Here is a 19,616-nt window from a genome sequence, read left to right as displayed (position 1 = left end):
ACTAGAAGGCAAAAACCAGCATGACTCCCCAGCTTTTCAGCCTCTAATGCTAATAACGCAGGAGGGGCCGGGGCCACTTTTTACTGCTCTGATGGGGGCTGATCCTTTTGCAGGGGGATCCACGGAGGCGGTGCATTCGGGCCTCGCTCGCCAGGTCTCCAGTCTCTTAACCAATCACCTGGCCCGGGCCACCGAGTGCTGCGGCAACCAGGCAGCCGGCAACGACGCCCTGCAAGACGTCCTCAGTCTTCTGAACGACCTTTCCAGGTAGAGCGATTCTCAACCGTGGCACCTGGGAGAGGTCTGGACTTCAACTCCCAGCATTCCCCAGCTAGCTGAGCTACTAGCAGACCGGTGTCTCCCAACCGTGGCACGTTAAAAGATGTCTGGACTTCCAGAATTCTCCTGGGGAATTCTGGGAGATGAAGTCCAGACGTTTTTCAAGTTACCAAGGTTGAGAAACACTGGTCTGCTAGATGGTCTCTGATTTGAGGGCCTGATTTACAGCGAGGCCGAATCCTGCTGTGACCGACGTGTTACTGAGCAATAACCCTCATCTTCTCAGCAACTGTTCTGCTCTCCGCTCTAGATGTCATGATATGAGATCCTCCTTCCTTCCTTCCTTCCTTCTCCCCAGGAGCCACATTGGCAAAGCCATCCTCAGCCAGCCGGCCTGCGTGTCCAAACTCCTCTCTCTGCTCCTGGACCAGCGCCCCTCCCCCAAGCTGGTCCTCATCATCCTTCAGCTCTGCCGTGCTGCTCTTCCCCTCATGAGCGTGGAAGACTGTGGGAACGTGGAGCTGCCCCCTTGGAGTTACTCCGTGCCTTCCCTGAACAGCGAGCAAGACGATCCCAGTGACCCAGCCTCAAAGATCGCCTCCCTGCTCTTGGCCAAGCTGGCGGATTACGTCGTTCCAGGTAGCGAGTGACTGACTTCCCTCTGTATCAATGCGGAGGATCCAGAAGGCGGCATTTCCTTTCTAAACATCTGGGAAGCTTCCTCAAAATAAGCCCTTTATTCGCCTTTCCAGCTGTGAGACATGTGAACTCCAATTCCCAGAATTCCCCGGCCAGCATCTCGGGGGTTGGGGTCTTGGCCGAGCTACTAAAAGATTGTTATTTCAAGTTCTGCATTGGATGAATCTGCCCCATAATATACGGGCGAATGAGCTGCAGATTATAAAATTAAGCTGGTAGAGAACATTTCCTCGTTAAAATCCAAATTCCCATCATCCATCTCCTTCCACTTATGACTGGATGACTGTAACTTTGCTGCTTGTATCCTTAGCTTTCATGTTGATATTGATTGTTTCCTGATTGCTTATTTGTACCCTATGACTATCATTAAGTGTTGTACCTTGATGAAGGTATCTTTTCTTTTATGTACACTGAGAGCATCTGCACCAAGACAAATTCCTTGTGTGTCCAATCCCTCTTGGCCAATAAAAAAATTCTATTCTATTCTATTCTATTCTAAAAAATTCATTCTTCCCCCCAACAGGTTGCCAGACGGTTCTCTCTCCAACCGCTTCGGAGCCAGATACGTCCCTTACGAAAGCGAACCCCAAAAGTTCCCTTAAAGGAGACAAAGACCCAGGAGAAGAGAGCGAGGCCGTGGACGGCAAGCTTTCCATATTTATTCACAAGCGGGAAGATCAGTCGTCCCACGAGGTCCTTCAGCCGCTCTTAAGGTAACTCGGGCCAGGTGTGGCGCCGTTCATGGCCGCCTGTTGCCCTGTCGCGTTCTCACCCTCTGTGGTCCTTTGGTTTGCAGTAGCTCAGAAGGTCGCCCTTTTCGCCTCGGGACAGGCGCCAACATGGAGAAGGTGGTTAAGATGGACCGAGACATGACCAAAGTAAGAGCAACCTCCCTGAGGGTTTTGTAAACAGCCCCATCGCTCTCTCCGAACCTTGAAAGGTGCCCCAGAGATGGCGCATTTTGCCCTCGGAGCATGGAACCTCTCACAGGGATTCATGCTGAGGACGTGGGACGGGCCCCATGGCAACCGAGGTGTTTCTTCCCCAGAGTGGCTGCTGCGAGGTGATCACAGAGGAGGCGGCTGCGGCTTTGCGGAAGGCCACCAAGTGGGCCCAATCCGGGTTGATTGTGAGCGTGGGGCCCCCGGTGGAAACGGTCAGTCCCGAAAGCACCAGCGGCCTCTCAACCGGGGACAAGAAGAAGACGGCCCAAACCTCCACCTGCAGGGAGCGGAACTCGGAGCTGGCCAGGTAGGCTGACCTCTGACCTTCCAAAGAGCTAGCAGGGGGTCCCGGCAGATTGACCCCTCGCTCTCTGCTCCGCTTCGGCAAGGCTCAGAAGCCACGAAGGTGGTGGGCAGGGGGACGGTGGGGGTCCCCTGGGCAGGGCTGTCCTGGATATCGCCTGACTCCCTTCTCTCGAATCAGGACTGATCCCGTGCGGCCCTTCATCAGTGGGCACGTGGCCAACAGCATGGCGGCAGAGGTGATCGCTCTGCTTCACAGCTTGCTCATGGCACCCGAGTCGAACGCAGCTCAGATATGGACCACCACCGCCGAGAAAGTAAGCAGGAGAAGGACTCACAATCGCACTTCTCTCTCTCACCCTGTCCTGGGTGGTGGCGGTTGGTTTTTGTTGTTGTTGTTTTTACCAAGCTTGTCATTCTGGGGTTTCTGGAAATGAACGAGGGCATCCAGCACTCCGGGATTTCAGAATGCTTCCTGCCTCTGTCTGCTGGTTTGGGCCGAGAAGAGTACCCAGCATTTGGTGGGCATCAGAAGCTCCTTTTCAGCCTTCCTTTGCCTCCCCAGGGCTCTTGCATGACTCAGGGTGGGATTGGGAGGGGGGGGGTTCTTTATTCTGTGCAACCAACTCGCCCAATGCTTCTCAGCACCTCAGGTTGGTTAGAAAGTTTTGGATGTTTGGAGTCTGAAATAGCAGCGTTTCCATAAAAAGGACCCTAGTGTTGTGGTCCGCCAGCAGCCTGTGGAGCTGGCAACAGTCAGACAGCGATGAGGCTGAGGTGGGGCCAGGGCCATCGGGGAGTGAGGTGCAGACTCCAGAGCCTCCAGAGCCTCACAGTAGTGAGGCAGAGGAACAGGAGGAGCCTGTTCCTAATGCACGCATGAGAAGAGCTGCCAGAAGGCAAGAGCAGCTAAAGCAAAGAGGAGGACTCGGGAGTAGGGCCAAGAAATGATTGGCCCCTCCCATAAGGCTTAAAAGAACAGCAACGGTGTTTGGGCTCGTTGCCAGAAAACAACGTTGGTAGCTTCATCTTCTTGCATTTATTTTTGTATCGGTGTCTTCTGAACATTTGGCAAGAAAGGCCTTTGGCAGTTTGCCTAATTAGACCAAGGTTGGCAATAGGACTAAGGAATTTGTGTTGGGAGGAATTTACTTTAATTTAGTTGGACTACGCTGAGAATGAAGTAATTCTCAACTGTTCTAATCAAGTTTGTTTGTTTTTTCACTGACTGAGTTTCCTACTACCTACTTGGGCCTGGGTCACAACACTTAGGGATGAAGGAATCGTCGATGCCTAATGCATTATGTGAGGCAACTAGTTTTTCACCTGATTCCAATTTGGTTCATAAAGCCCCATATGTGGACAAGGGTCTCGCCAGGAAGGCGGCTCCAACATGCCCACCCACTTGGGCCTCTTTCTGCTCCTAGGTCTTGTCCCGGGCTCTGATGTACATTCCCCAGCTGGGAAAATATGCCGAGAGCATCTTGGAGAACGGCAGCAGCAACGGACGGAAGCTGGCCAAGCTCCAGCGGATCGCTCGCCAAGCAGTGGCTGCCCTGTGTGCCCTGGGGGGCTTCAAGGAGACCATCAAAATCGGCTCCGAGGTTCAGGTGGGCACCGGCCTCTTGTAATTCATCAAATCGGGAAGAGACCGGCGGTTGTGACTTTTGCTCACCTCTCTTCCGGCCCCCACTTTGTTCTTGCAATCTTATTTGGGAGCCCTGGAGGGATCTTCCAATGTATTCCTCCTCAAGGTTCTCTTTCTTCTGTTGATAGGTGTTGGGTAGAGGAATCGCCAGAAGCGTTGGAGTGGTGGCCTCCATTAATGAACAGGAAGGAATAGCCACGGTCAAATTTCCCCCGGTGAATATAGACTGCCGGAAGACCTCTCAGGCCTCAGACATTTTAACAATTCCGTTATCCAGGCTCTGCATTCCTCGGTCAGAGGTGAGTCCATTTTAATATCCAGGACAGAGCAGGTAATGCGTCTGAGTGTTTAAATTGAAGATGTCGTTTCTATCTTCGGGCTCAACTAAAAGTTTAGATTCTTAAAAAGGCTAGTTCTAAAAATAATGGGTGGGTGGGGAGAGAGGATTTTAAGTTTTCTAAATCTAAAGAAGGCATTTAGAAAGTCAACTGCAATAAACCTTGTTTCTCCTTGTTGGTTGGTTGGCAGACATTCCTTTCCGGTTCGGATTAATGCTGGTGTCCTTCCTTCGTCTTCCAGAAACGAACCACGTTTGACCTTTCCCCTTTCCCCCCCCCCCAGGCTTTGCCTCTGCAGAAGCTGCCCATTACGGAGAAGGTGGTGCAAGCCGTCCAGTCCATGTTGCTTCCTCAGGAGGGCAGCCTCTCCATCCACACCTCGCTTCCTGCCACGGGAGACGGCTCGACGCCAGTCATGGCAGTAGTCCGGCTCCTGGCTGAAATCCGAACCAGGTGGGTAGAGACGGATCCCACAGCTTGGATGCCAGATCAGAGTGGAGTTCTGTGCTTAGCCACCCTGGTTTGTTCCCAGAAGGCCTTTCCCCGTCCGTGCCTCTTTGCCTGGAGTAGTTGACTCACCTGACCGGGTTTGAGGGAGGTCCCTTCTGCTGGGTGAGCTTTCCAGCCAGCAAAATGACCCATCCTTTTCCTTCCAGGCCTAGTGGGCCTCTGAGGAAGTGACGAGCCAGACTTCTGTTTCCTAGTTGCTTCTTTTCTCAGCATGGTGGTCTCTAGAAGTCATTGACCATTCCCAAGAACTCCTAAAGACATGTTTTTCCTTCTCTCTCTCTCTCTCTCTCTCTCTGACCATCCCACCCCATCCCCAAGGGCATGTCTGGTGATGGCCCAGCTTTTGGAGGACACCTCCTTCTGTGAAGAATTCATCCAGCAGTGCCCAGCTGCTGTGGAAGTCCTCAACCTTGTTGCCCAGGAATGCAGCCCTGGTAAGAGCCGAGTCTTCTCGTTACGGACATTTAGTTCGGATTAGTGTGACCGAAACAAATAAATAATCTGAAGGGAGTAAAGAAAGAGGCTACCTGGAAAATATGGTGGATTACAAAACAGAACCAGACTGTAGTGATCCCAGTTCAAATCCCTCCTGGGTTTGAAGACTACCAAGCTGATTTGTCATCCTCAACCTTACTGTTCTGTCCCCCCACCTCAGTCCGGGAGGCACGTGAACTGACTCAATTAGCCAGCAATTTAGTCCATGGCAGCTATCAGCTCTGGCAGCAGACCAGCGAACGTCTGCCAAGGTTTTCCCTGATGTTACCGGAGCAACCAGGAAGTCAGGAACAAACAGCAATCCAGGCCAAATGCTCAGTCAAATAGTTCAGCTCAAGTTTTCTCCAGTCAGTTTGTTTGTCCGTCACGAAGTAGTAGAGCAGCCCCTCCTGCTTTTATACCCTGTAGGGTGTGGCTCCGTGACTCAGCACTCTCTAGGCCTGCTCCACCCCTTCTTCTGTTGTTCCCGCCTCTCTTGTCTACGAAACCGGGGATCTAACCAGGATTGATTGTCCACAGCTGGGTCTGGAAGCATTGCCTGGGCAGGGGGAGATACAGGAGACAGAGGCCCAGTCACCTCCTCCACCTGGCCTGCCTTTGGCTCCTGGAGCTGAGCGAGAGAGGCTGGCCCTGCAGAGGGGAGCCCTGACGGCCCTTCCCCCTCACTCTCTGACTCACTTTCTGGCAGAGGGCCAGGCCCGCAAGGGGGGAGGGCTGGAGCCACAACACTTACCTACTTTCTTTGGTGATTATAAAGAGTAGCAAGAAGGATGAGACGACCTTTGGTCCTCTCCTTAATTACTTCAAGGACAAGCAGGAAAAAAGCATCTAGGAACCACTTGTCTTTGGGGCTGACCAGCAGTCGGCTCTTAAGTGGAAACAGTTGGGTGTATTCATAGCACCCAACACTAGAAATGTAGCCTTAGAGACGTGAGTTGGGTCCAGCCAGTCTGAAGAGGCATCCTTCTGGCTTTCTTTGCAACCTTCTAGGGGAGCGGCTCCTTGTTGTCGAAGCGCAGTGCGAAAGGTTACGGATGCTCTACCGCGATAGCGCTCGCCCACCCCCTCCACCCCTCCAGGCAGACCGAAGGCAGGTAAATACAGAGCAAGACGGTTGGGCTAACATCTTCTCTGGGCTACGGCAAAGTCAAGCCGCTGGCCGTAAACCACCACACGCTCTCTGGATTCGAGACCACCAGCAGTCAAGGATACGGTTCTTCGGGTGTTGCGGTCACCAAATCGTAACATCTTGACCGCTGTGATTAAACGCAGCTCTGTGTCTTCTCGGTTCAGCCTAAAGAAATTACCTGGAGCCCTTCGAGGGTCTTTCCGCCTGTGCGAGCCTGCATGTTCTCCTCCCATCTCACCGCGGTGACCTTCCTGGCGGACCCCAGCGCAGGCGGAGGCCTTCCTCGGGGCACCTTCATTTATGCCACCTCGGCAGTTCCTGTGCAGGTGAGAATTCGCAGCGGGCCCAGCTACCGTTCTGGAAGGCCGCCGTGAAGCGCTTGGCCTCACCTGCGGATGCTCCTTCCCCAGGCCCCCTCTTTCTACTGGGAGATTGAAATCGTGTCCTATGGAGATGCAGATGACGACACGGGGCCGATCGTCTCGTTCGGCTTTGCCACGGAAGCGGAGAAACGGGACGGAGCGTGGACCAACCCCGTGGGCACTTGCCTCTTCCACAAGTAGGTGTTTGGAGATGCGAGAGTAAAAACTGGAGCCCCAGGATGGGGGTGTCCATTGCATTACGTAAAAGAGGAACAGGGCAGCTGTGGGTCGACCACGGGGATCCCTAAAGGAGATAAACCGACTTTCAGAGGCTGTGGCTAGCATCGGTTCATTGAGATGTTGCTTTAATTAACACACACATTTGCTCGCCTATGTCAGCGTTCCAGAAAACCCTCCAACTCCAAGTAAAAACTCCAAAGCGAGCATCTTTCTAAGTTCTATTTACTGGGATAGGTAAACTGGCATAGCTGAGAAAACCCGAATCTGAGAGGTCCAGGTTTTCCCTCAGTAAATCAAAACCCCCCCAAACCATCCCTTCACTCCTCTGACGATCACATGCTCCAATCACCCTCCGTCCCATCTCGAGACCTCACTCCGGCCACTCCTGCTCCAGATGCAGGATCAGCCTGACCTTGACCAACAGGAAGAATGATATTATGTCTAAAGACAACTCCTCTACTAAATCCCCCCTCCTACTTTCCCACACACGAGAAGGTGGCAGCACGGAAGCTTCTGGCCTAGTATGGCTTCCAAAGCCGACAGCCTGCCATGGCCAAGTTTAGCTGCTACGCCTGGGACACTCGGGGGTGGGGGGGTGGGGGAGAGTCAGAACTTCCTCTGTGAATTTGTCCCGTTCGTCATTCCCAGCAATGGACGAGCTGTCCACTACAACGGTTCCAGCTTGCTTCAGTGGAAGAGCGTGCGCCTGGACGTGGCCCTCTCGCCTGGTGAGCCCACTCCAGCCTGTTGTGAGGCAGAAAGCATCCTTTGGGAGGGGGGAGGGGAGGGGGTGGAAGAGCCCCACTCAGTTCCTCTCTGGTCTCTCGGCCTTCTCCCCAGGTGACGTGGCAGGCATTGGCTGGGAGCGGACAGAAGGGACCCCTCCTCCTCCAGGGCAGCCGGGCAAAGGCAGGGTCTACTTCACCTACTGCGGGCAGCGGCTGGGGCCGTTCCTGGAAGACGTGTCGGGAGGAATGTGGCCCGTGGTCCATATCCAGAAGAAGGCAGGTTGAACCCCAGACCCCTCTTCCTGTTCAGATGCGCCAAGGCTGAGCCCTGGCCTTGATTTGAACGTCATTTATGTGTGTGTGTGTGTGTATACATACACACATACATACACTGTATTTTTCAGAGTATAAGATGCATCTTAGTTTTTGGGGAGGAAAATAAGAAAAAAGCTGATTGGTAGATCAGGTGGATTGGCCTCCTGGAATACCACCAATCAGCTATTCCCAGAGGTGAATTTTAGCAACAGGTTCCTTGGTTGTGAGCTCTGTGCCTTGCTTTTTTTGGGGGGGACTATTTGGTCTTGCTTTGAACATCTTGACAAAGAAAAATGCAAGTCTGAGAATAACATCATCCAGTGTTTCTTCGCTATTACAAGCCTTTTTCCCTTTCTCTAATACAATGAATACCATTGCTTTGTAAAAATAATAATAATAATAATAATAATAGCAACCCTGAAATATTTCCTTGAAGAGAGCAAGAACATCCCAAAGGCTCTACAAGAGCTGAGCTCTTTTTGAGTTCTTGTTTCCTTCCAGAACACCAAAGTCCGGGCCAATTTTGGGTCTCATCAGTTTGCCTACGTGGAAGGACAAGCGCATCGAAACGCCGCCGACCTCTGCATCGACCTGGCCGAAGAGATCAGTGCCAACTTCGAAGTGCTGCCTTTCGCCATGGCCTCTGACAGCGACAATGACGCCGGCACCAGCAGCGCATCCGATCCTGGCCCTCACGGGCCCCCGTGCAGGATTGCAGCCGTGGCCACCGCTCAGCAACGTGAGGCTCCCCCCTCCCCTCCCCTCCCCTCCCCTCCGTAGCCTCCCTTGCAAAGCAAAGTCAGAATAACGCAAGAAGGACGTACTTAGCGGTGGCGTTCCAGGGGGGGGGGCGGGGGGAGTCTGGAAACAGTAGAAGGTCCCAACAGACACGTTGCCTTTTTATGAAAGAATGCTGAATCGTTTCCTTCCATGCAAGTTTTGAAGACAAGGTGTCCCATTTTTATCAATGACTCATCAAAATATATCTTAATAACTGTTAACCAGCATGACCAAAATGTAGGACGGGACAGGATGGAATCGGAATAGAAACAGAAACAAACAGAAACTAGAACAGAATTGGGATGGGATGGGATAGAATAAAATAGACGTAACAATAGAATAGAGAACAAAAACAGAATAGAATAGAATAAGGGATAGAAATAGAAATAGAAAAGAATAGAATAAGGGATAGGATAGGATAGGATAGGATAGGATAGGATAGGATAGGATAGGATAGGATAGACATAACAATAGAATAGAGAATAGAACAGAACAGAACAACAGAATTCTTTGTTGGCCAAGTGTGATTGGACACACAAGGAATTTGTCTCCGGTGCAGAAGCTGTCAGCGTAAAATACAAGCAACCAGTGATAAATCATGATCATAATCATCATAAGATACAAAGAACAAAGGGATAGTCTTGAGAGGCTAAAGGAATGGGTAATGGGAAAGGGAACTGCCCCTTCCTGTGGCCTTTCCACTCTCCCTCTCTTAATGCTCTGCTCTCTCTCTCTTTCCAGAATACGACAGCGACTCCTCTTGTCATTACAAAACGGAGCGCAGCTATGAGAACTTCATCATCTCGGGGCCAGATCTTCACCCTCCCCCCATTGCAGATGACGAGAGCGACGATGACGATGACGACGATGTGCCCCGGGTAAGCAGAGCGAGCGGTCCCATGCTGGAGTAGCCGTGTGGTGTCTTGTCCCTGTCCTTTTGGGGCTGAGCAGCGCTTTCGAGGGCGGCTGGTCGCCTTGCTGGCCCTCCTGCCCCTTCAGCAAAGCTCTCCCTTCCTCTGCAGGAGGACCACTACGCCCTGCTGGTGAAGGCCTGGGAAACCAAGGTCTTCCCCACAATTAGGAGGCGTTTCCGCAACGAAGCCGAGAGGAAATCTGGCTTGGATCAAATTAAGGGAGCTTTGCAGTTAGGTAAATGTAGAATATTTCTCTTTTGGAACTTGACCCCAGTTCCCGCCTTGGCTTTCCTGCCTCCTTTTTCCTGAGTGTCCATGAAGTTTCACGAGAGGTTTTGGCGCATCTGCCAGAAATTCTGGGGAGGGGGACCCTACCCTTGCCCTACCTTGCTCCATCCGATACCGATCCTTGACCGGAGGCCAATCCAGAGGCTGGCTTGCATTTCAGGGATGGTCGACATAGCACGACAGACGGTGGAGTTCCTCTACGAGGAAAACGGGGGTATCCCTCGCGACCTGTATCTCCCCACCATCGAGGACATCAAAGACGAGGCCAACAAGTTCACCATCGATAAAGTCCGGAAAGGTACGCCTGCTTAGTGATCAGGAGGGGGTTGGGGGGCTTCCTGCTGGCTCCCACAAAGGATCCGTCCATCTCTGCTAGGGGTGAAATGCTCCTGGTTCGGACCGGATCGGTTGATCTGGTAGAGGTGGGGGCGGGTGCTTTGGAGAACCAGTAGCAAAAATCCCTGGCCCCCCCACCCCACGTGCAGCTGAGCCACACAATCGTCAGAGCCTTTTTTTTTTCTACTTTTAAAAGCATTTTTTTAGCAACCTCTTCAGCTGAAAAGATTGTTAAAAGCTTTTAAAGGTTTAAAACAAGGCTCCGACAATCCCAGCTGAGGTGCCTGATCGTCAGAGGCTAGGTTTTTTTTACTTTTAAAAGCATTTTTTAAAAGGTAAAAAAGCTGAAACCTTCTAGGTAAAAAATGGGGGGGTGTAGGCAAAAAATGGGGGGGGGGAGGTTTTGTTTGAGAGAGAGAGACGTTGGAGACCCCTGGTCTAAGAGACCCGGGAACAGGAGGGAAGGAGGAGCAGGAATCGGAGAGAAAAGATTCCCTAGTCTGGGGAAGAGTGGAACAGGTGAAAAAGTAACTTTTGCAGTAACTCTGCTTTAACTACTAGGTGTAAGTTGATGGTAGAATTGCTTGACACTCCCCCAAGACTCGGTTGCATTACCCTGGCAGAAACAAAGATTGTGCCAGAGATCCAAGGTTTTTTTTGTTTTGTTTTTTTGGTCTCTTGGGTTTCCCAGCCTTGAAGGCTTGATACCGAAGGCTTATTGCACACCGTTTGCCGACAAACTGGGGGTCACTTGCATTCTCGCCCACTTGGATGCTAGGGACCCAGTAAGGGGAGCTCAAGGGCCCTGGCACTAAACTCCCCTCCTTCATCCTCCTCCTTCTCCTTCCAGGTCTGACGGTCGTGACCCGCTGCCCAGAGAGCAACAACGTGGCCACCAATGCCGTAGCAACTGCCCTGCCCAAGTTTGCCATCCGTGGGATGCTGAAGACCTTCGGGCTGCATGGCGTCGTCCTGGACGTCGATTCGGCAAGTAGAGAGCCCATCCCCGTTGAAGCCGGGAGGGAACACCTGGGCAGCTGGGATTACACCCCGTGCCAAACGTCTCGGGCAACGGCGGGCTTTGTCCTTCCAGGTGAACGAGCTGGTGCAGGTGGAGACATACCTCCGGAGCGAAGGGGTCCTGGTCAGGTACTGGTACCCGATCGACATGCTGGAGCGACCACCAGCCGGCTACAGGAGGACAGCCACCAACGGGCTGGTTTCTCTGGACAACTCAAACATCCAGATTCACAGGTGAGCCAGCAGGAAGCCTCGGCCTCCAGGTCCAGCCTCTTCAAGCAGTGCCGAATTGCAGGGAGTCCTCGACTTGCAACAGTTCACTTAGTGACCGCTCAAAGCTATGACGGGACTGAAAAATGGGACTTACACCTTTGTGGCCTCCCCAGAGTCCCACGATCAGAACTCAGATGCTTGGCAACTGGCTCCTATTTATGAGGGTCACGTGATCCCCTCCGGTGCCTTTTTCACGAGCAAAGTCGATGGGAAAGCCAGGTTCCCTTCACAACTATGGCAAGGAAGGCTGTAAAATGGGGTGGAATTCACTTAACAAACGTCTTGCTTAATAATAGAAATATTGGGCTTCACTCTGGTTGTAAATCGAGGACTGCCTGTATGTTGAGCCGCCTCTAGTAAAGGGCCGTAAGTTAAAAGTTTAGAAGAGAAAGACAGCAACTGCAGCTCATTCAACTGCCTTTGGCAGATCTGGGCTTGTTCGATATATTTCGATGTCCATGAATGTTGAGGGTGAGCAGTTGTTGCTCCTGGACGGCATCCAAAGATCCCTTAGAACAGAGGTTCTGAACCTTTATAGTGCTGCGACCCCTTTAATACAATTCCTCACGATGTGGCGACCCCAACCGTAAAATGTGCCTCAGCAGCCGCAGAAGGGGGGAAAAAGCGGCAAACTGTTTTTTTGAATTTATCGCGTCTGAAGCCGTATTGGCTAACGATCTGAACTGCTTGCAATTGCCTTGAGGACGGAGGCATTAAAGTGGAGACTCCTCCCCTATTAAGTTTATCGCGCCTGAAGCCAGATTAGGAGTGATTGCAGCTGGCTTGAGAGGGAGACTTCAGAGCAAAGATTTCTCTTTTTTAATTCATCGCACCTGAAGCTGAATTCGGCTAGTGATTTGAGGAGCCTGCAGCTGGCTTGTGGAGTCAACCATTGGACTTCCCATATTTCCAATGGTCTTAGGCGACCCCTGGCAAATCGTCATTCGACCCCCAACGGAGTCGCGACCCACAGGTTGAGAACCGCTGCCTTAGAATGTGCAATTCTGGGTGCATGTCGGCCACCTTCCTCTTCCAAGCATTGCAGCTGATAAAGACGTTGAACCCCTGAACCCCTTGAAAAACGTCCTTGGTCTTGTTTCAGGGAACTCCTCCGTTGCGAAGCTGTGCTGGCCTGCCTGTACTGCCGGATGGCCCTGCTCAACATCTTCGCCCCCAAAACTCCCCACATGTTCACTCAGCTCTTCAGCGTGCGGGATATCACCCTGGAGCACCTGCAGCTGCTCTCCAACCAGCTTTTGGCACCTCCCCTTCCAGGTACAGCCCCACCCCCTTCCAGCCGAGTCGGTGAATGGGGCTCTGCGGCTTTGCCCATATATGTGTCTGCTTGTGAAAAGAGACCAGCCTCTATCACGGCTGGGCTGTGGCCGCGAACCCAGTTTGTGTTGTGACCCAGGCCCAAGTAGGTAGCAGGAAACTCGGTCAGTGTAAAAACAAACAAACTTTATGCGAACAGCTGAGAATTACTTCATTCCCAGCGTAGTTCAACTAAATTAAAGCAAATTCCTCCCAACACAATTCCTCAGCCTTATCACCAACCCTGGTCTAATTAGGCAAACTGCCAAAGGCCTTTCTTGGCAAAAATTCAGAAGACGCCGATACAAATGCAGCAAGACAAAGTTATTAACATTGTTTTCCGGCAAAGAGCCCAAACGCCGTTGCTGGTCTTTTAAGCCTTATAGGAGGGGCCAATCATCTCTTGGCCCTCCTCCCAAGTCGTCCTCTTTGCTTGAGCTGCTCTTGCCTTCTGGCAGTTCTTCTCATGTGTGCATTAGGAACAGGCTCCTCCTGTTCCTCTGCCTCACTACTGTCAGCCTCTGGAGTCCGCACCTCACTCCCCGATGGCCCTGGCCCCACCTCTGCCTCCAACGCAGAGCCCTCATCTGGGCCTTCTCCAGCCTCCTTGCTGTCCAACTCGGTTGCCAGCTCCGCAGGCTGCTGGCGGACCACAAAAGTTTGTTTTCCTAAGGGGACGTTGGTGACGGAGAGATAAAGAGAGTTGAACGGAGTGTTTTTGTCTTCTTCCTGTCCAGATGGCACCATCAGCTCCACTTCCATCCTTCTGGCCCAGTCCCTCCAGCACTCCATCCATTCCCAGAACTGCTCGGCCACCGAGCTCTTCTACCAGGGCAATGCCCAGACGGTGCAGGAGTGGCTCACCATCGCCATCGCTCGCACCCTGCACCAGGGAGAGGAGAGCTTGCTCGACCTGACCAAACAGATCTGCTTCTTCCTGCAGGCAAGTCGGAAGGGAAACTGCAGAGCCAGCGCAGCCTGTCTGCTTGCTCGCTTCCTTTCTCTCTCTCCCCTCCCCCCCCCCCGCACTCATCTGTGGGCCTTTTGGGGTGTCTCATCGTTTTGGTAGTTTGCACTCGATCTGAGAACACCCCGAAATGCTCCAGCAGGCTGCTTTGCTTTTGGGTTTCAGAATGCTCCTGAGCAGTTCCCCTCCGAAGAGTTCCCCATTTCTGAATCCAAAGTAAACATGGACGTCCATTTTCCCGGCGCTGCCTTTGTCATTGTGTCCTGCAAGGAAAGCCAGTCCGGATTCCGTAAAGAGTTAAGTGACCCTAGCGGAGAGCGCGGCCTTCCGAAATAGTATGACTTCTCCTCTTCCTCAGCTGAATCCCCTTCAACTGTGTCGGGATACCAGAAAGGGAAAAAAGAGAACTTGGTGCTTGCTGGCTCACTTGTCCTTCTCTTTTCCAGCTCGTCCCTTTACAAGGCCCCCTGGGCCCGGATCTTGCTCTACGGCTTGGGCCACAAGGTCAAGAAGAACGGCCAGCTGAACCTCATCGAGGCCGTGTGCTACCCTCGGGACGCTTCTCCTACCAACACTGGCCTGACCCCACCGCCCACCACTAACCAGTATCCTTCGGTCATCATCTCCACCGACAAAGTCCACATCAAACTGGGTATGATTGACAACCAGATGTTTAGAATGACAGTTACAGGCTGGCCAGGAATTCTGGCTCTAATCCATTAGAGTTGAGCCTGGTGTGTGCAGGGAGGTCTGAATGTAGCTGTGACTCTGGCAGCCGGAGCTCCCATACCAGCGAGTTTCATGGGTCGTGTGAATGGGGAGATGCCCTGTTCTTGGGCAGGAGCAAAGATGCTGGGAGCTGATGTTTTACTTTTGCTGCGTGTGTCAGATATTGTGGCTTTTGATTAGCCGCCTCCTATGGAAATAACAGACACAGAAATACCGTTCCAAGTCTAAATTCTACCAATAAGCTCTTCTGCTTTTGTGGGCCTCCATTCCAGGCGTGTCCCCGCCTCCTGGTGCTGTGCTGGTCCTGCACTCCCTTCCACTCGAGTTCCCTCTGGCCGTGGCGTTTGCAGAGCAGCTGCTTACCTGGAAGCAGGAGGACGGCGAGGGACGATCCGACGAAGAGCCGGATGCCATCCCCGCCTCGGTTTTCCTGCAAGTGGTGGAAATTCTAGGTGAGAGTGAAGCGGCTTTCAGCACATCTGATAGCCAGGAGAGTGGGAAAATGTGGTTTGGGGAATATTATGTCCCTTGAAAAATGGCAGCCATCGAACGATTCCATTGCTCTTAAGCTGAAACAAAAAGGAGACATTTGCAGCATGGAAGGTGAAGGCTGGATGAAAAGGGACTGACCACCTGGTCAGTGTTGGCGGAGGGATCCCCCCCCCCCCCCGCTGCTGTCCAAGGAATCTGCAGGATAAAAGAGCCGCAGAAGGCCCAGGTGTGGCCGTGGCCTCTTCCACAACCCCCTTTGGGCTCCCTGTGAAGTTCAAGGGCTCGGCCACCACACCTCTCAGTTGCTGGAGTTAAACATTGTTGGGTTCCAGTTAAGAGCAGAATGGAAGCTGCCCAGCCTGGAGTCTAGCATAAGGCCCATTTCAGAGATCAGGCTTATCTTGATGTATAAATTGATGGCTCAAAAAGCTGCTGAAGGACGTCTCCCTCCAGCTGAACTTAAACCAACCCCTCCCCCCTCCTCTTTCAACACTTGCAGGTAACTTCCTGTGGACCACCAGCATGGCCCCCTGTGTGAAGGAGCTGCTCTTCCACCTCCTGGCTGAACTGCTGCGCAAAATCCACAGCCTGGAGCAGCGCAAGAGCCCGGCGGGGCTGTCCTCCTCCATCGCCCTGCAGCTCAACCCTTGCTTGGCCATGCTGATGGCTCTGCAGTCGGAGCTGCACAAGCTCTACGATGAAGAAACCCAGAGCTGGGTGTCCGGGAATGCCTGTGGCGGGGCTGGGGTGGGAGGCGCCGACCAAGGCAGGTTCTCTACTTATTTCCACGCACTGATGGAGGTCTGCCTGGCGGTGGCCGAAGTGACCCTGCCGGTCAACATGGGCATCACGGCCAACGTCATGTCTTCAACCAGCGGCCCGAATCTGAGCGATTCCTCCTCCTCCTCTTCCTCCTCCCCCGGGCAGACCCCTCAGAGCCCCAGTCTCCTCTCGAAAAGGAAAAAGGTGAAAATGAAACGGGAGAAGACGACGCCTTCGGGGAAGCGGTCTTCCTCCCGCGCGGCTGACACGGACCCAGCCCTGCTCGGCATGGGCGGGAGCAAGCCGGAGGACATGCTGTGGTTCCATCGGGCCCTCACCTTGCTCATCATCCTTCGGCACCTCACCAGGAAGGACCCCCAGGGGCTGGGAGTGACCAACGATGCGGTGGCAGACGCCTGCCAGGCCCTGGTCGGGGCGACGGCTCACAGCCGCCTGCTGGTGATTTCGGGGATCCCCACCCACCTGGAGGAAAGGGTGGTGAGGACCGCCATCCGCAAGGCCTGCAATGCTCACGGTGGCGTCTTCAGAGATGAGATCTACATCCCGGTGCAGGAGGAGGAGCCCAAGAAAGCCAAGGACAAAGCGGAAGGCGGGGAGCATCGGACCGAGCTGGAGAAGCCGGCGGGGTCCAGCAGCGTGGACAGCTTGGACATCAGCAGTTCCAGCAGCGTCACGCCGGCCATGAGTGTCAGCGCTTCTGCCTCAACCAGCCAGGCCTCGCTCTGCAGCTCGCAGGGCATCTCCCGGACGGTCAGCGACATCTCCGTGGACCAGTTCCAAGCTGGCCTGGAGGCGGCCATCCCGCCCGGCTTGCTGGAGCCGCACGGGGTCTCCAGCCAGGAGAGCTTAGACTTGTCGCTCTGCAGCACCGGGAGCCTGGGCAGCCTGGGCAGCCTCGGGGAGCAGCTGGATAACGGGGAGACGGCTTCGGCCTCTGACGTGGGCTCTCTGTACACCGTCACGTCGCTCGACAGTCAGGCCGTCCCATCCAGGCCCATCAAGGGCTTCGCTGTGGTGGAGGTAAGGGCACCCCAGCCCCACTTTCCTGTCTGTGCATTGCAAGGGGAGCAAGGAAGGAAGAGAACATCTAATGACCTGGGATGGGGGTCCAAATCAAACAAAATTCTGGTCTGTTGCCGATTACTTGGCAGCTATTTCAGACAGAAGAGTCAAAATTCCCTGCTTGACTTGCCAAGCCTTTGCTTCCAAAGAACTCCTGCCTTGGTTTTCTTTTTATATATTTTTTTTTATTTTATAAACAAACAAACGTTTTAATACATCAGTCATTCCTTCCATGTGACATCTTGGTGTTTTCTTCCTGGCTCCATCTTTTTGTTGTTTCTTCTTTCTTTCTTTCAATTTGATCTATTATAATTTTTTCACAGTACAATATTCTAATTATACCATTTTCTTACATAACTATCAATTGCCTATCTAAATCTTTTTTCTAACCAATGGTAAAATTGATCCCATATCTTAAAATATAATGAATCCCCTCTTTCTTTAATCATCAAAGTTACTCTATTCATTTCTGCACAATCTAAAAATTTTTTTAATAACTTCTCCTTCCAGGGGTATTTTCTGCATTTTCCAGTTTTGTGCAAAAACAATTCTTGTTGCTGTTATTAAATGTATAATCAAATAAACACTTTCTTTACTGGTTTTCTCTGGGAGGATCCCCAATAAGAGCAGCTCCGGTTTTAAACCAGTGTGTTGTTGGGTTGGTTAGAAGAAACCAATTTTGTTCCAATAATTTTTAGCTTCTGAGCATGTCCACCACATACGATAATAAACCGCCTTGGTTTTCTTTAACGCAGATCAGATCCCGGGCCAAGATCGAGAAGATCCGGGCCAGTCTGTTTAACAGCAGCGATCTGATTGGCTTGTCAACTCTGGACGGAGAAGATGAGCTGATGGAAATGTCTTCTGAGGAGATCTTGACTGTCTCGACCGTGAATCAGAGTTTGTTTGATACCCAAGGGAGCCCTGCGCTGGAAGACTACTTCAGCGACAAAACCCTCAAAGGTGGGTGTGTACCTGTCTGTGTCTGTGCGCTTAATTCCACCTTTATAGATGCCTGATGCGCACCGTGCCATGTAGAAGGGAGGAGTACAGAGCAAGTCGAAGATCTGGTGGGTTTCTTAGAATCGGCGGTCCTGGAGTTCTCCGGTCCCAAAAGCTGGATCTGCTCTGGCCTGGAATCGGAGCTGTGCCAGACGGTTCCACAAAGAAGCGCTTTGATGCAAGCAAACCCTCAGTCCGTTTGATTCAAGGCGCAACTTTTCACCAGAGTTTAAAACAAAGTGGTTACCCACATAAGATGCTTCTTGCGACGATTTCGGTGTTCCTTGCCACAGGAGACAAGCTGGTGCCAGGGGCTCGCGAAGTCCTGACCGACATATTTAAAAGCTGCCTTCATTCCGAGCAAATGCTGAGCCTGCTGCCGGCTAAGCCCACCAAAGTGATGGAGATTTACCTGAGCAAAGAGCAGATCAACGCCCAGGCGCCCGGGAACCTCTTGCACACCTTCTTCACCCACGTCCGTCCCCCAAAGAAGGCCCTGGAGGATCAGCTGACCCAGGTGGGCGCTCTGCCCTACCCTGCCCTGCCCTGCCCTGCCCTGGGGAGGCAGCCTTGCTCGGTGGAAGGGCAGAGTCAGACTTGAGTCTGACCTTGGTCCACCTGGAAGAGCTTCCCCTCCCAGACTTTTCCAAGCGAGACTTCCCCGCCTAAAATGGCCCCCTGCTCCTTTTCTCCCTCAAAGATTCTCCGAAAATACGGAGTCCCCAAGCCGAAGTTTGACAAGAGCAAATACAACAAGGGGGGAAAAGAGCAGCACCCCGTGAAGGTCGTGAGCACCAAGCGGCCGGTCACCAAACCTCCGGCCAAGGAGAAGGCCGTGCTGAACAGCGTCAGGTGAGAGCTTTGGCTTCGTGCCTTCCCCCCCCCCTTCCCCACCCCCAGATGGAACGTGGTGATCCCAGGAACTTCCTGTCCTCCTTCGGGAATTTCTGGAAGTTCCTCTGAACGACTGGGTCACATCCCTTCCTTTTCCCTAACGTTGCTTCGGGTTGCCATGGCTGGAGCCACGGTGGCGCAGTGGTTAGAGTGCAGGACTGCAGGCTCCTTCTGCTGCCTGCCGGCTGCCTGTAATTTGGCAGTTTGAATCACACCAGGCTCAGGTTGACTCAGCCTCCCCATCCACCCGAGGTGGGTAAAAGGAGGACTGAGATTGTTGGGGGCAAGAGGCTGACTGTAAAAACCGCTTCGAGAGGGCTGGAAAAGCACTGTAAAGCAGGATATAAGACTAAGTGCTATTGCTATGATGTCGGTCAGGATAGAGGAGGCCCAGACTGGTCCTCTTTCTTTTCACCCAGTGGCTCTACTTTGGGGGAGACGGGACCTGCTTGTGACCCAGAGTACAAAACATTGTGGTGTGAGTTGAGTTTCTCACAGAAGGACCGTTGACCAAGACGCTGTTGCTTCTTCCTTTAGCAGGACAGCACTGAGCGAGAAGAAGCCAACGGTGAAGGCCAGGTCTCCAGAGAAGGGCAAGCCTGAGGAGAAGGACCCCGACAAGTCCCCCACCAAGAAGCAGGAGGGTAGCTCAACCCGCTCTCTTGAGGCTGGGGAGAACGCTCCGAGCTATACAGGGCCAGGGAGGGGGGGGAGCTTTCTTCCAAAACCGGCAGTCCGTCTGGCCACTTGGTGGCTTTGAGGACTTCTTCTG

General features: G+C 52.8%; 1 protein-coding gene across 5 annotated transcripts in view; it reads left to right on the top strand.

Moving 5' to 3' along the window:
- Window positions 1-19,616, top strand: part of HECTD4 (HECT domain E3 ubiquitin protein ligase 4) — a 58,733-nt gene that overhangs the window by 30,924 nt on the left and 8,193 nt on the right. For 2 of the 5 annotated variants that reach the window (XM_058158342.1, XM_058158341.1), the window contains exons 35-65: window positions 114-267; window positions 638-918; window positions 1,502-1,691; window positions 1,775-1,856; window positions 2,027-2,229; window positions 2,407-2,542; window positions 3,653-3,835; window positions 4,002-4,172; window positions 4,495-4,664; window positions 5,040-5,155; window positions 6,207-6,310; window positions 6,510-6,671; window positions 6,756-6,904; window positions 7,596-7,675; window positions 7,788-7,951; window positions 8,492-8,729; window positions 9,512-9,648; window positions 9,793-9,919; window positions 10,133-10,270; window positions 11,159-11,295; window positions 11,402-11,562; window positions 12,704-12,876; window positions 13,653-13,858; window positions 14,048-14,178; window positions 14,329-14,534; window positions 14,884-15,063; window positions 15,603-16,906; window positions 17,704-17,911; window positions 18,244-18,467; window positions 18,651-18,802; window positions 19,382-19,488. In XM_058158342.1, the coding sequence (XP_058014325.1) occupies window positions 114-267; window positions 638-918; window positions 1,502-1,691; window positions 1,775-1,856; window positions 2,027-2,229; window positions 2,407-2,542; window positions 3,653-3,835; window positions 4,002-4,172; window positions 4,495-4,664; window positions 5,040-5,155; window positions 6,207-6,310; window positions 6,510-6,671; window positions 6,756-6,904; window positions 7,596-7,675; window positions 7,788-7,951; window positions 8,492-8,729; window positions 9,512-9,648; window positions 9,793-9,919; window positions 10,133-10,270; window positions 11,159-11,295; window positions 11,402-11,562; window positions 12,704-12,876; window positions 13,653-13,858; window positions 14,048-14,178; window positions 14,329-14,534; window positions 14,884-15,063; window positions 15,603-16,906; window positions 17,704-17,911; window positions 18,244-18,467; window positions 18,651-18,802; window positions 19,382-19,488 (6,174 nt within the window). Of the gene's footprint in view, window positions 1-113; window positions 268-637; window positions 919-1,501; window positions 1,692-1,774; window positions 1,857-2,026; window positions 2,230-2,406; window positions 2,543-3,652; window positions 3,836-4,001; window positions 4,173-4,494; window positions 4,665-5,039; window positions 5,156-6,206; window positions 6,311-6,488; window positions 6,672-6,755; window positions 6,905-7,595; window positions 7,676-7,787; window positions 7,952-8,491; window positions 8,730-9,511; window positions 9,649-9,792; window positions 9,920-10,132; window positions 10,271-11,158; window positions 11,296-11,401; window positions 11,563-12,703; window positions 12,877-13,652; window positions 13,859-14,047; window positions 14,179-14,328; window positions 14,535-14,883; window positions 15,064-15,602; window positions 16,907-17,703; window positions 17,912-18,243; window positions 18,468-18,650; window positions 18,803-19,381; window positions 19,489-19,616 lie in introns of all 5 variants that reach the window. The other 3 variants (XM_058158340.1, XM_058158338.1, XM_058158339.1) reach the window with 2 other exon arrangements.

Source organism: Ahaetulla prasina, chromosome 15 (genome assembly GCF_028640845.1).
Source record: "Ahaetulla prasina isolate Xishuangbanna chromosome 15, ASM2864084v1, whole genome shotgun sequence".
In the NCBI taxonomy this organism is placed as follows: domain Eukaryota; kingdom Metazoa; phylum Chordata; class Lepidosauria; order Squamata; family Colubridae; genus Ahaetulla; species Ahaetulla prasina.
The sequence above is the reverse complement of the archived record's forward strand: the minus strand, read 5'-3'. Positions and strand labels throughout refer to the sequence as shown.